Source organism: Dermacentor variabilis, chromosome 7 (assembly GCF_050947875.1).
Source record: "Dermacentor variabilis isolate Ectoservices chromosome 7, ASM5094787v1, whole genome shotgun sequence".
NCBI lineage: Eukaryota > Metazoa > Arthropoda > Arachnida > Ixodida > Ixodidae > Dermacentor > Dermacentor variabilis.
The window spans coordinates 18,280,251-18,295,089 of record NC_134574.1 but is presented as its reverse complement, the minus strand read 5'-3'; the positions used below and the strand labels follow the sequence as shown (position 1 = coordinate 18,295,089).

The 14,839-nt window shown below is 47.0% G+C and overlaps 1 protein-coding gene across 5 annotated transcripts in view; it reads right to left on the bottom strand.

Annotated features, from left to right (window-relative positions):
- Sirt2 (Sirtuin 2) overlaps positions 1-14,839 on the bottom strand; it is a 376,779-nt gene that overhangs the window by 159,734 nt on the left and 202,206 nt on the right. For all 5 annotated transcript variants that reach the window (XR_012829495.1, XM_075698293.1, XM_075698294.1 and 2 more), the window contains one exon: positions 13,289-13,365. Coding sequence is in view for 4 of the 5 variants with exons in the window: in XM_075698293.1 (XP_075554408.1) it covers positions 13,289-13,365 (77 nt within the window). In the remaining variant the exon portion in view is untranslated. The remainder of the gene's footprint in view (positions 1-13,288; positions 13,366-14,839) is intronic.

Genomic DNA, 14,839 nt, shown 5'->3' with positions numbered 1-14,839 from the left:
GTGCAGAGCACGACCTACTGGAACTCCAGACCTGCACAGATATCCGGCTTCTATGGGAGCCACTTGCGCCCAATCTCGTTCAACCGTTGACCATTGGTGTCGCTTTTATAACCTGTTCGTCTGCTACTCTACAGTCGATTGGTGTGGCGTTGTAATTAGTACGGCGGCTGTTTTGTTGTGACGAACTGCTTGCCTAGTTAATGATTTTTGCAAACACAGCAACAGTGATGTCACAAGGCTATGATCGGTCACTTGGCTCTAAAAGTTGACTGCCCGAACTTGAAAAATGTTGGTGCGTGCAGTGCGCTCCTCTCTAAAATAGCGTTAAATAGCCGCTCCTATTGCCTTCTTCAGACAGTAGCAAACCGTGCAGATCTTGTACACTAGGTCACATTGTTTATAGAGTTCGTAAAGTACACATGAGTTTCATTGTACACATTGTAAAGTTTGCTTCTGCACTCATTAGAAACAGGAAACCACCGCAACATTCGACGACAGAACAATTACCACTCATTTTAACTCTTAACAGTTCTCCGTGAATGCGTCGCGAGTTCAAAAAGAGAATTACGCATACAGCTTCCCTGCGCACGTTTCTTTCGCACCACCGTTATGCTGCCACCATACCATGCAGGAAAGCTAGCTTTGCAGTTTGAAAAGAGTTCCGTGACACAAGGCCTCCAGTTCAGGACGTTTTAAAGCACTGAGATCGCTTTTGCAAGCATTCTACTGATCTAGACATCAAACAACATTAAAAACAAGTTATGATCACCTTTCCTTGAAACAGACTCGACCAATTTATTGCACATGTCAAGCGCAGCTAGGACTTGTGAATACCTTTACCAAACCCTCTGCATTTCACTACGGCATACAGCAGTAATTCCTAATGTCATCTACGACATTAGGCTATCTGTGATCAACTCAAAAAAGCTAGATTATCCCATGCCTCTTTTAAAACGATTTTTCCAGTCTCTTACTAGAAAAGGGAAATTTTCGCCGTCTAGCATTGCAGCTGCCAGCTATATGCTCATTGTTTACTTCCTTGCAACGCTCCTGCTCATCTAAGTTCCCTGTTCAAATGCAAAGCATTCGCAATTTTTTGTTTTCTTTTTATATTTGTGAATTTATTCATTTACCATCAATACAAGTGCTTTGTGCCTGCCAAAATGGCAGCACGAGCGCTGAACAGATCGCAGAAGCAGATGACAGCAAACAGGCTATAACTGGCGCCACTCTGCTCGTACGTTCTATCCCTAGCGGCAAAAGGGGCGAACTAGACCAGGCGTGCTGGAGCAAGGAGATCTGTGCAGGTCTGGAGTTCAGTAGGTCGTGGTGCAGAGCTCCGCAGCCAGATCGCCAGCGCAACGCAAGTGGGGCTCGGGCTAGGCGTTGTACCTGGTGTGACTGGCTAAGCCTACGCTGTTGCATCTTCCAGTCGGCATCATTCGTGTCATTCACAGCAGTGTCAGACTTCTTAGTCATAATTCGTGGAGGTTTCCTGGGTCTCCTGTAATCCTGGAATCGCGCAGCCAGACTCTCCCTGCCATCATGACCACTGAAACCACCACAAGTTCAGCACCACCTGCTCCCCAATCCTCCGTAGGCTCCGGCCAACTCTGTCAGCGGGACCCTCCCATCGTCAGCGGCATGACGACCACAACGTTGATGACAGGCTCTCTTCTTAATGAACACATCAGTGTGAACAAATGGGATGACATATGAAATTAACCACCATACTTTTTTACTTCACCGTAATTGTCCACTTGCAGTTTCGGAACCACAAAAGTGAAATTGCAAGCTGGGCTGTGTTCAAGATAAAGTTCAACGAGGCCTTCAACGGCCCTGCTGTCCAAAAGCTTCGCACCGAACAGCGTCTGCGGTCACGCTCTCGGCAACCTGGTGAGACTTTTGTCAGCTATATCGAAGCTATCATTGACCTATGTAAACGAGTCGATACTTCAATGACCGAGGGCAATAAAATAGAGCATATATCGAAACGTACCAATGAGGACGTGTTTCAGATGATGATTTCAAAGAGCCCCTCTAAAGTTGCACAAGTTATTGAGCTGTGCCAAAGCTATGATGAGCTCCGCCGACAATGCCTCATCCCCTGCCACCATTTCTCATCAGCAATCGTTGTCTGTCTTAACCCCACCTTTTCAAGCTCCCACCTTCTCTCGCAGATTAAGGCTTTCGTGCGGGAAGGAGTTGCTCGCCAGCTTTCCCACATCTCCAACCCGTCGGTGCGAAGTTCGTCCATTAGTCTGACCCTACAACACTTAGAAGGGTGATGGTTTGGGCTAGTTGGTTCTCTATTTTCTTCGGTCCATTACTCCGAGGGGCTACAGCACAACATATCCAGCTGGTGGCTGCGTGTATCACCAGACTTGAAACTCAAGGAGTGCTCTACATAGTAGAGTTCGTCATTCTTCCCCACTGTTCCTATGATATTATTTTACATTGGGAGTTTCTCTCCCATCACCATGTTGTCATTTATTGCTTACGTGCAGAAGTCACCTTCTCTTCGCTTGGCAATGCCATATCTGACGAAATTTAGCTTTCCTCCACCAAGTTGTCCCTCGCTAACGACATCCAGATACCTGCGCATACATCCATTCTAGCACCTGTGTCCTATTCCATTGCCTCCGACTCTACCATGCTTTTCACACCTTACACTACTTTCGTTCATCGCCACCTCTCACCACTTTCAACCGCGCTGCTTGGCCTTCAAGCTGGTGCGGTTTCCATTCCCGATTATGTTGATTCACGGTGAATCTCCCGGCACTGTGGAGCCTGACGACACACTTGCCACATTGGAACTATCTGTTGGATCACCACAAGTTAACACCTTCTACTGTAGCCCCAGAACTGCCACATCGCCTGAAGCCAACAAAGACACCAAGGAAAACATAGGGGAAATTACTCATACTTACTAAAAGAATTAAAGAAATGATAAATTAATGACAATGAAAGTGTATGAAAGAACAACTTGCCGCAGGTAGAGAAAGATCCCACATCTTTGCATTACGCGTGTGATGCTCTTCGCATAAAGCGAAGACGTGGGATCATTGCCTACCTGCGGCAAGTTGTTTTTTCATCCACTTTCAGTGTCATTAATTTATCATTTCTCTAATTAAATTAGTAAGTACGAGTAATTTTCCCTGTGTTTTGCTTGGTGCCTTTGTTTGTTGGCTTCTCATGATATGATTAATAAATATCGGGCCCCTTGGTTAACCCCCTTTCACATAACCTGAAGATGTTTTCAGCTACGTCATCGACAACGCCTTAAACCCTACGCAATGCCATGACCTTCTCCATCTCCTCGACAAATATTGCCCTGCTTTTGACAGCAATAGCACTTCTATGGGCCGAACGACAACTGTATGTCACCAGAATGACACTGGTGCCACTGGTGCTCACTCACCGCTACAGCAGCGACCATACCGTGTATTGTCAACAGTATGCTGCATCATTGATCAACAAGTAGGTGAAATACTAAAGCATTGCGTCACTGAATCGTCCGACAGTCCATGGGCATCGTCAGTTGTTCTGGTTAAAAAGAAGAATGGCTCGATCTGCTTTTACGTAGATTACCATTGCCTAAACAAAGTAACCCAAAAGGATCTTTGTCCACTGTGACGGATCGACGATGCCCTAGACTGCTTACAACGTGCAGAGTTCTTTTGCTCCCTCGATCTATGCTCTGGTTATTGGCAAGTGCCTATCACTGCAGACAATAAGCAAAAAACTGCTTTCATCGCACAAGATGGTTTATACGAATTTCCTGTGATACCATTCGGCCATTGCAACGCGCCCTCAACATTTGAACGCATAATAGATACCATTCGTCGAGGCCTCAAATGGAACATGTGCTTGTTTTATTTGGATGATGTGGTAGTGTTTACACCAGATTTTCCTATTCACCTTCATCGCTCAAAGCAGATTTTACACTGTCTCAGTGATGCTGGCCTCCAACTAAGCTTGAAAAAATTTCGCTTTCGGGCATGCCAGCTGACAATTCTCAGACATGCCATGTCAAAGGATGGCGTTCTCCTTGATGCCGCTAAGCTACGTGCTGTTAAAGAATTCCCGAGGCCCAAGTCTCTAAAAAACTTGTGCAGGTTCACTGGCCTCTGCTCGTACTTCCACTGCTTCATTCGAAATTTCCCTTCAATTATGGCATCGCTGTCAGAGCTTCTTTGGGGGGGGACCCCAATCTTTCCATGTCGTCCCTGGCTTGCGATGATGCCTTTGCGACGCTACGTCACCTGCTCACAACACCACCAATACTGCGCCATTTTGATCTAACTGCTCTCACGGAAATCCATACAGATGTTAGTGGTGTTGATCATGGCACTGTGCTCACCCAGCGAAGGCCCGGCTACCAAGAATATGTTGTTGCTTACGCGAGCCGCACTGTCATGAAATCTGAAGTGAATTATTCAGTCACAGGAAAAGAAGGTCTAGCAATAATCGGGGTCATAATAAAATTTCGTCCATACCTATATGGCCGGTCCTCCGATGTCGTTGCCGATCTTCACACACTTTGCTGGTTTTCGTCAGTCAAAGATCTCCGCGGCCGCCTAGCCAGCCCGGTGGGCACTGACGTTCCAAAAGTACGACATCCGGGTTGTCTACCGCTCAGGCAAGAAGCGTGCCGATGCCGATGCTCTTTCACGCTCGCCTATCCACGCCAACATTGTCAATGTATCCGTCCTAGACGACCCACTTTCTCCTTAGCTTCTGTCGACACGGCTTTGGAGCAGCGCAAAGACTCCTGGATTTCATCTTTGATAGATTACCTCTCTGATAAGCCTGCACACACACCATCCCAAGCGCTACGCCGAAAAGATTCGCATTTCGCCATCCGTGATGGAATTCCCCTATCACTGTAACTACTGTTCTGACAGCCGCTAATGGCTGCTAGTAATACCCCGGCATCTCTGCACTGATGTATGCACCACTTTCCACACCGATCCTCAGGTTTTATTGGTATGGTACGTACACCTTTGTGCAAAAGTACATTCACTCTTGCACAGAATATCAATGCTGCAAGCCTGAACTTTGCAGCTCTTCTGGACCAATGCAACTTTTGCCATGCCTTTCGTGACCCTTTGACCTGGTTGGAATAGAACTATATAGGCCACTCCAATACACAGCTGCCAGCAATCGCTGGGTCATTATGGCTCTGGACAACCTCACGAGGTATTCAGAAACGGCCGTTCTACCAGCTGTGACGGCTCATGACGCTGCCTCCTTCCTGCTTCAACACTTTGTTCTACATCACAGTGCATGCCTGCACACTCCTGAGCAACCGAGGCCGCGTCTTTCTCGCCGATGTCATTCAAGAACAAGAACTTCTCACTGAATGACGTGTCATTCATCGCTGTACCACCGCGTATCACCCGCAAACAAATGGCTTGACAGAGCGCTTTAACCAAACTATTGGCGACATGCTTTCAATGTGTGTCGCCTCCAACCATACCTACTGGGACGACGTCCTTCCCTATGTCATGTACGCCTACAATACAGCAACCCAGGCAAGGACTGGCTTTTCTCCCTTCTTTCTACTATATGGCCAAGAACCGTCATCTCCCATTGACACTATTCTTCCTGTCAAAGGGTTTCTATTCCACACCGGTTTCCGAAGCTGCCCGGTACGCAGAAAGATGTCGACAACTAGCATGCTGACTTACAAAGCAAGAACAAGCACTACAGAAATTTCGTCACGACGACGGGGGCCCCCACCACCAGTTTTCGCCTGACGCTCTGGTTTGGTTGCGGGTACTGGCACTGGCATGCTAGCGAAGGTTACGTATCGAATGACTGCTTCCCAAGGCTTGCGTACCGACATCGACATACACTGCTAACATGTCAGCAAGGGTATTGTTTAGGCATTCTGTAAGACCATTCATCTGTGGGTGGTAGGCCGTGCTCTTGCAATAGCCTGTCTGGCTATATTGCAGGGTGGCTTGAGTAAGCTCAACTGTAAATGCTGTCCTTTGGTCTGTGATGACGCTTTCTGGGGCACCATGTCGTACCAGCATAATCTTGACGAAGAACTTCACCACTTCAGCTGCATTATGTTTAGGCAGGGATTTCGTTTCGATGTAGCGGATAAAGTAGTTCGTAGCTATGAAGATCCACGTGTTTCAAGATATTGAGGTCGGGAAGGACTCCAATAACCATCCTGTTCTGTGAGAATAGTCACTGAAGAGGTTCAACAGGCTCCAGGAATCCTGCTGGCCTTGTCAGTAGTGTCTTGTGCTGCCCAAAGTCCCAGTAGTTCTTGACGTAGTGGGTGAAGGGGCATTCTTTGCTGTGGTCGAGCTACCCTGAGCACGCCACCAAGGGGGGACTGTCCCACATTGTTCCTGTGACTCAAAGACTTTCTTTTCACTGTGCAATACCGTATTTACACAGTTGTAAGTCGACCTCTTTTTTAAAATTTGAATATATGAAGTGGGGAGGGGGGGGGGGTCGACCTACAATCGAAACCAAAACCTGGCATCGCAAAAAAAAGTGAGACCAACGGGATATCAGGGGAGCTACAGCATAGCTCCAATTTTATGTTTGCTCTACGGCCCCACCCGTAGCTTTCCGCTATCCCGTGCGTTTGTTCACTTTTCGAAAGGGTTTTTCAACATTTTTTAGAGTTTTACAGTGCACACAGCACTCATGTGGGGGTGTTGATAGTTCATGAAAGTGCCGCTGTTCCATTTGCGGTGGCACCGCCATAATGACGGCGCTTATGGGGAGCATTGACAGCTCATGGAAGAGCAGACACCACTCACAGCTTGCATGTTTCTCTTTCCTTGTAGCTCTTTAGTTTCATGCGTTCGATTTGACTGCCGGCCACGCGCTACTTCCGTGCTTCCTCAGTCGTCATGAGTGCTCAGAGTCCACTAAACATTCAGTGCTCGTTCACAGCCACGCTGAAGAGGGCTGCCATCCTTTACGCTGAAGAAACAAATAACTGCGCAGCGGGCTGCAAGTTTGATGTTTATCAATGGGTGGTGCGAGAGTGGCGACGGCAGCGAATCAAAATTTTCACCTGTGATGGCAAGCGAAGTGGTTTCCGTGGGCCAAAGTCAGGACGCTTTAAGGAGCTGAAGGCCGAGCTTGCGGTTTACGTCGCCAAAATGCGTGATCGGTCCTTGCCAGTGATGAGCGACATGGTCATTAGACAAGCCTGGATCTTCGCCTTTTAAGGACCTGCTCCACCGTGACTACGAGTGACTGGCGGCAGAAGACCGCAAACTTACGCCAACCGGACATGTCAAAAGAGCGTCCCTGACGTAGAGCCTCCCTGACATGTCAAAAGAGCCCCCCTGTGTGATTGGGTGCTTTCGGCTTGGACTTGTGTATGAATGCAAATGCGGCATTTTACTGGACGGCAACGTGCTTCGGGACGATAGCAGCAATGACGATGGCAGCACTAGTGAGGAGCTGTAGTCCAGTGACTATGCCAGCTACTAATAAATTTTCGTTATGGAATGCGCCCACGGGGATGCTCTTCTTTTTTTACCTGTCACATGCAATATGGGGGGGTCGACTTACATTCGAGTCGACTTACAATTGTGTAAATACAGTACTCACATAATGATCACACTTCAACACAAAAAATGACGCAAATTCAGGCATGCAATCATTATTCGGGTTAAATTTCCCACAAAAAGAAACATTTTCTTCTTTTATCCTGCATTTGCTGTGGGATGACAAGCAGGCGGCTGCCGCTGTAAGTGTGGGAAACAAAAACAAAAATGGCGGCCAGCGGAGCAAGCCGACAGCGCCGAATGCGATTATTTTTTTTTCTCGCGAGTACATTACGCGCATTGAAACAGTTTCTTCCATATCAGTAATGAATAATATTGATAATATTGGCAAGTTTATGACAATAACGTAGTCATGTCCACTTTGAGGGGACAGAAACAGAGGTGGGCACGCTTAGCTGCCAGTGGCATAGAAACACATGGCGGGCATGCTGTGGAAACAGTGGCATTTGTCTTCACTGCTATCCTAATATGGCCTGTTTTCACTAAGGATGGGCGAATATCTTAGCTGCATTACAAGCGTCAGCATATGAATAGGGTACACTTCTAACATATCAGTGTAAATGTGGCTGCTATTGTTGCCGCTCGCAATTTGTTGCGTGCCCATGAGTGCAGACGAGAAGAATCGAAAGGCGCCTTTTTTGTTGTTGCTGTTGTTGTTGTTGTTGTTGACCACCACCATTATAAAGCCTACACATAATAAAGGCAAGTTTGGTTGTAGCTTTCTTTTTTCATGGAAGAGCAGAAAGTGATGAAAGAAATGAAATGGGGCATCTACTTAAGAATGTTGGGTGCGTGCAGACCGCTTGGTATGTATTCAAGAGTCACTCGCGTAGCATTTGACAGATGGTAAGCACGATCATCATTAGCTAGACTTGGCACACAACATATCGCTGCGAGAAGTTCAGGGTGCGGTCATTATGCATTATGCACATTATGGGTGAGGTCAAAAAATAGAATTTTGGCAACAAAATTCAGGGGTGCCATCATTATGCAAGTGCAATCATTACGTCAGTAAGTACAGTATATATATTTGGAGGGCCCCACAGTGATTTGAGGCACGTCTTTTGCGCCCTGTACATTCCCCCTTTTCAGTACCACGGGTTTGGAGCAACACAAACCTATCATACTGGTTTGCATAACAAAACAAACTAAACAAGCACACTGATAGCCTGGCAATAGAAAGAAAACAGAAACTGTACACATGAAACATATCACGAGTACAGTCTGCGGGCTTTGAACTAACTATCCTAAATGGGTGTACAATCCTTGCGGAGAAACTGAAAGTAGTGGTTGAGCTGGTGCGCCATCATTATCATCACAGTCATGTGATGACTGCACGAATGCAACAGATGTCCAGGTGACATCTGTTGGCTGGTGCATGAAATGAGGCGCCGACGGTTTCTCACCAGGACTCCCATAGGTGTCTGCATGACATAAAAGTGTAGCCTGAAACTTCAGGGTTCTTTTGGTCTGCCAGCAAAGCCACGAATGGGTCTTCGGCTTTCTCCGGAGCGAGTCCTTGATTGTGTGGACCATTCGCTCTGCTTCACCACTGGACTGGGGAAAGCGAGGACTGCTCATAGGAAGCACAAACCCGTAGCTCTTGGCAAAGCTCTGAAAGGCTTTGCAGGCAAACTGAGGCCCGTTGTCACTATGCACAGTTCAGGAATACCATGTCTGGCAAAGGTGCTCTTCAGCTCCACGATTATGGCTTCAGCAGACTTCTGAAGTCTGCGTTACCCACGACTTCTGGGTAACGAGAATGGTAGTCCACCACTAGCACAAGCTCCTGGCCATCCAAACAAAACACGTCTGTGGCCACTTGCTCCCAGAGCACTACAGCAGTTTCTGTAGGAATAATCGGTTTGGCACGTTGGATTCTTGTAGTAGCACACACACCAGTTTGCCACTGCAGTTTTCGCTTGGCTGCTGAGACCTGGCCACCACACAGACTCTCTAGCTCTAGTGGCAAACACCGATTAACACCTCAATGGCCGTCGTGGAGCCGGTTCACAATGTCTCTGCGCAGTAAACCTGGCAAAAGGCGTTCTCCCATGGGTAAGAGACAATCACGGATGGAGAAGTTGCCTCGATGTTGCTAATAGCAAGTTATGTTTAATGGCAACCGGTCACGTGGAAGCTAACCTTTGGTGCAATAGTTCTTTATCGCTCCAAGCATTCCCCATCTGATTCCTGATGAGCTCTGAAGTCTTCGAGGTGCACTGACAAAGTTGAAGGAATAACCTTTACAACTTATTACACAAATAGCTTGATGCTATCCACAAAGGCGGGTGAGGTGAAGCACTCAGGATCTCTCGAGTGCTAGCCATGGATAGGAGTTTGGCTGGGAAATACTTGACCATGAACTTAAGTGCAAGAGCCTGATGCGAAATTGCACTTGAGGTGAAACAGAGGTTCAGGTCAGCTGATCCTAGCAACTTCATGAATGGGTGGTGGTCAGTTTCAACCACAAAGCTGAGGCCCCAAAAGAACTCAACTAACCTCTGGTCGGTGCCTCCATTTCGGTTTTGCTGTGATGTTGTTCAGTAGAAGTCAAAGCTCGCGATGCAAAGGCATCGTCCTTGCATCGGAAAGCTTGTCCTTGCCCAGTTCGTTGATCCTGAAGAAGGACTGAGCCTTGTCCACAGGAGCTGGCATCAGCAGACACATGTTGAACATTCTGGGTTGTATGGAACCATGCATGAACTCGAGGCAAACATTTTCTTCGGGAAGTCGAAGGCCATTGCTTGAGCAGTATCCCATGTTAAGACGGTGTCCTTGTTCAGTAGCAGTCTGAGAGGTGCCGTGGCAGCGGAAAAATTTGGCAAAAAGTGCCCAACATGGTTGAACATTCCCAAGACGCACCTTACACCTGCCAAGTCAGTAGGAGGCTGCATGCTTGTGATAGCAGTGAACATGCCTGCGTCAGACGCGATGCCACTGGAGCTGGCAATGACACCAAGGAACTTGACTGATGACGGAGGGACGGAAAAGACTTTAATGAAAAAAGCATCTGCGAGGTTGCCAGCTCAGGTGGCAACCTCGCAGTAAGCCGACGTAACACTTCGAGGTGTTCAAGGTAACTCCAGCCTCCAGCAGTCTGCAGTGAAATTGCAGTCAATGTAGGCAGTGAGACACGGCCAGTAATACACTACTGTATCCTCAATAGCGTGCTGGAGAACCCATGGTATCGAATGGTCGAGTTGTCGTGTACGGTGTGGAGAACTTCTGGCCAAAGTGATGATGGCACACAGAGACAGTAGTTGGCACGGGCTGGTGAGAAGTTTCGCTTTCATAAGGATGTTGCTCTGCAAGAAAAACGAAGACAATCCTCATCAAATACCCTTGCAACAATGTCAGTCTTGCCTTTCAAGTGCTCAGCAAGGTTTCTTCGTTCCAGGTCTGCTCGCTGCTATTCGGAAAAGTCGTTGGCACTTATTGATCTTAGGTAAGGTGTCCTCGTCTGGGTTGTCACACGGCAACAGGTCAATACTGGCATGAATTAGGCATCCAGCATCAGTATGTTTCCGACCGGACTTGTAAATCCCAATGGTGTACAATTCTTGCAGCACGAGGATCCACCAAGCAAAAGCACCTGAAAGGTCCTCTAAATGTGCTTGTGAACATAATACATACTGGTCGCTTACGACTTTGAAGGCCCTACTGTATAGGTAAGGCCGAAATTTCACAATAGCCGAAATGATGGCAAGGCATTCCTTTTCTGTCATAGAATAATTGGCTTTGGTTTCAATAGCATGTGGCTAGCGTAAGCTAGAACTCTTTCAAGTCCATCTTCCCTTTGGACACACCCAGCGCTGAAGCCTACACTACTTGAGTCGGTGTGAATTTCGTTATAGGCGTCTTCTTTGAAGTGCACAAATACTGGTGGCGACTGCGGGTGTCGTTTGAGTTCTTGAAATGCTTAGAATTGTTGCATTCACTTATTAACACTTACTTTCACAATATATTCCCCTGAAAGTAACATTCACACTTATGTTCATATTCACACCCACTTACACGTACTCACTCACATCTATACATCTACTCACCAGCACTCGCATTCATGCTCATGTCAACTCACATTTCATTCCAGACTTAGGCCTGTGGACTGGGTATGAATGGGTGTAGTGAGTGCGCTATTGAGTATGTGGAACTAATTTCCACACAGCCAGCACTAAGCCTACTAGTTTTCTGCTATATACAAAAGGAGCACCAAAACATTGCAGAGAATTTGCAGTTTCAGAAACTGCAAGGGAACCAAAGCCTCAAAGTGTAAAGGCAAAGAAAGAAAAATGCACAACTCTGCACAACATGGCTATAAAAAAATTTCTCAAACAAAGCACTGCAAAAATCAGGCAAACACTTGTAATGAACCACTAAAAGTGAAGGTAATGGACAACCTTAGGAAAGTTATCGCCGCCTGTGGTGCCACAGGCATTATGGGAACATCGAAGGTCAGCTTCGTTTTTGGAGGTCATGCCATAGCTATGCACTGCATAGCTAGATAGCATGGGGTGCCACAATGAGGCCGATCACTAAGCTCGCCATCAATGCACTCGGAAACTATATGCCATAAACTATACGGGTGTGAGCCAGCCCAAGCTTATATTCTTGGCACTTTGAAGCGCATGAAATGTCTCGCGCTGTCTGTGTACGCTGGCCCTATGCACGGAAATGTGTGAAGTGAGCAGCTGATCCTTTCTTTCATGGGCTCTTCAGCTACACTTGGCGACACAACCTTCGTTTTTCAGAAATCTTCAAGACTTTATCTGCCCACAAGACGGGCGAAAGGATTCTAAACATTTTCGGATGGCTCCTGCAATCAAAAGGGGTTGCACAGTGTTATATAAAACAATGTGCTCTTGCATGCTTTAAAAAATAAAGCTCGCAGGGACCTCGTAGCAGCTGCCAGTATACACCAAGGCATATATTTCAGCACACGCTTGGAAATAAGCACCAGCAGCATGCAATGCTTACGTGCATTCCACCGGTGGACCCGAAAAACTTGTCAAAACGTGTTGAAAGACACATTCACAGACATCCAATCACACTAACACTTTCGGAATTCCAACCGGCATGAGGCATATTCTAGTTTATAACACACATGACTAAGAGCCCCACGAGAAACTGCTGACATGCCGAAATGCTTTGAACATGACTGTTGCCGGAAGATCTCTGCACATACAAACAGCCGAAATGTAGCAAAGTAGTATTGTACATAAAACCTCATGGTCTGATGGCGTGCGACCGTCTTATCAGCAGTGTGCCACGGCTGTGCGTTTCGTGATTTTAGAAAAAGCAGGTTAGGACTCATGAGCTTCGCTACATATACCCGGCAGACAAAAAAGTGGGTGCCAGAGACGCATGCACTTGGCACACCGAGTGTGTGAAGACGTGATGGCTCCGGTACCAGCTCGACATTTTATGGCCACTTGTGTGGCACTTATCTTTGTTGTGCTATGTAACCTGTTGCACTATCATTAGCTAAGACGGTAGAAGGAACTCCAGTTAGACGAGGCACATGCTGCGCAAGTGGCTGCAATCAAAGCAGACGATGGAGAGCCTTCCCTCAGGATTCCCATAATGCCTTACCAGCGGCCACTTCAGGACGCATTCCAGTTTGGAAAGTCATCCATTTAAGGAAACGTGAAGGTGGGACCTCTGGGGCCCCTGCATTAAATCAGACCCGGCTTGGCATGCATGCTTCAGGGCAAACACTGTGCATGATGACTCACTTGTCCACCAGTCCAGCAAATGGCTGCACCTGCAGGGAGGTGCCCACGATGAGCAGCAGGTCACACCTGGCAAAGTCCTACGTGCACAGATCAAAGCACACAGGCTAGCTCCAAGATAGAAATTGGCGTAGCTGGTTTTGATTCACTATGCACAGCACAGATCTAGCAGATAGAAGTGAAACACAAGACAACTGACTAAAACAGATGGTACCTTAGGCTGACTGCCACTGCACCAGAAATTACAACATGGCAAAGTTTCACACCCTTATGCTATGCCAGCCCAATATTATGCCTAGAACCGACAAACCCGTCCTTTATGGCATCATGTGTGCATCACTCCGTGTTCAGTTCAGCAACATACTTTCTGTCAGCTCAGCCTTGAGAAAAAATTTGGCGCAATAAATGTAGCTTGTCAAGCAGTAAGATGAGGCCTTAGACCGTTCAGTCAGTGTCTCACATATGAACTATGGCTAAGGAGAAAGTGCCTCCGAGGACTGTAGTAAAATTGTGTACTAATAGAGCTGTACATTTTAGATGTGTCAACAACAACAATATCGGATAAAGCCTCCTGCTCATTGTAAGATGGCACATTGCATCTTCTGTATATGCAGTTTCAATTAACTTATCTGCCTTCTCAGAAATGTACAGCTATCATTGGCAGAGGCTCTAAGGTGTCACAGCAGGCCTACTTGAAAGTTGAGGGGCCAAAAACTCTTGCCTCATCAGCTCTTGTTCATGTCACTTGTTGCCCCAGTGTTCTTTGCCTCACCCTCATTGGTATTCTGTTACTTCTCGAGGATGCAAGGCAAAGGCTCAGACAATGATCACCAAGATGCTGTACCATTGGGTGTGCGAGGGTAAGGCGAACAAGCAGTGATGAGGCAAGAGATAGAGTTTATTGCCCCTCAGATTTAAACAGACTTGCTGACACCCTATAGCTGTACAATTCCCAGAACCCAGTTGACATAGGGTTCGAAAACAAAAGCAGCATATATAACTGCATGTGCAAGAATTTTGTCATCTTCACACTCTGGTGAGCTGCTAGAGTCCTTAAATAGAGAAGCACCCCAGCTTGGCTCATTTTCTGTTGGCTATTTCAAGCTGGCTAGCTTTAATGGTGGTACTGCTGTCCACACAGAAATGGTTGACACTGTTCCAAAGGTGACAATTGTAACAGCAAGGAAGCCCTCAAGCACATTCTTTGCAATTGTCATCACTACGCAACACAGATGTGGTCACTCCTGACTCGCTTCTCCACGAACAGTCAGTTTCAGAGGAGGAGATGATCCTTTGCAATGACTGCCTACAATGCGGACCTGACAAGAGGAAGACTGGGAGTGATCAATCGTGATCAACAAGCTAAATGATGCAGGCGCCAACATCAGAGCAACAAGTGCTTTCCTTGGCAGCAGCAGACACAGTTCAACCCTCAAAAAGCTTACTCCCAACACATCTCTCGTTCAACCACTGTTCATCAAGCTACACAGATATCACATCAGAAGACAATGAAGGCACTACTAGGTTTTGTACATTTGATTAACTCATGGCATC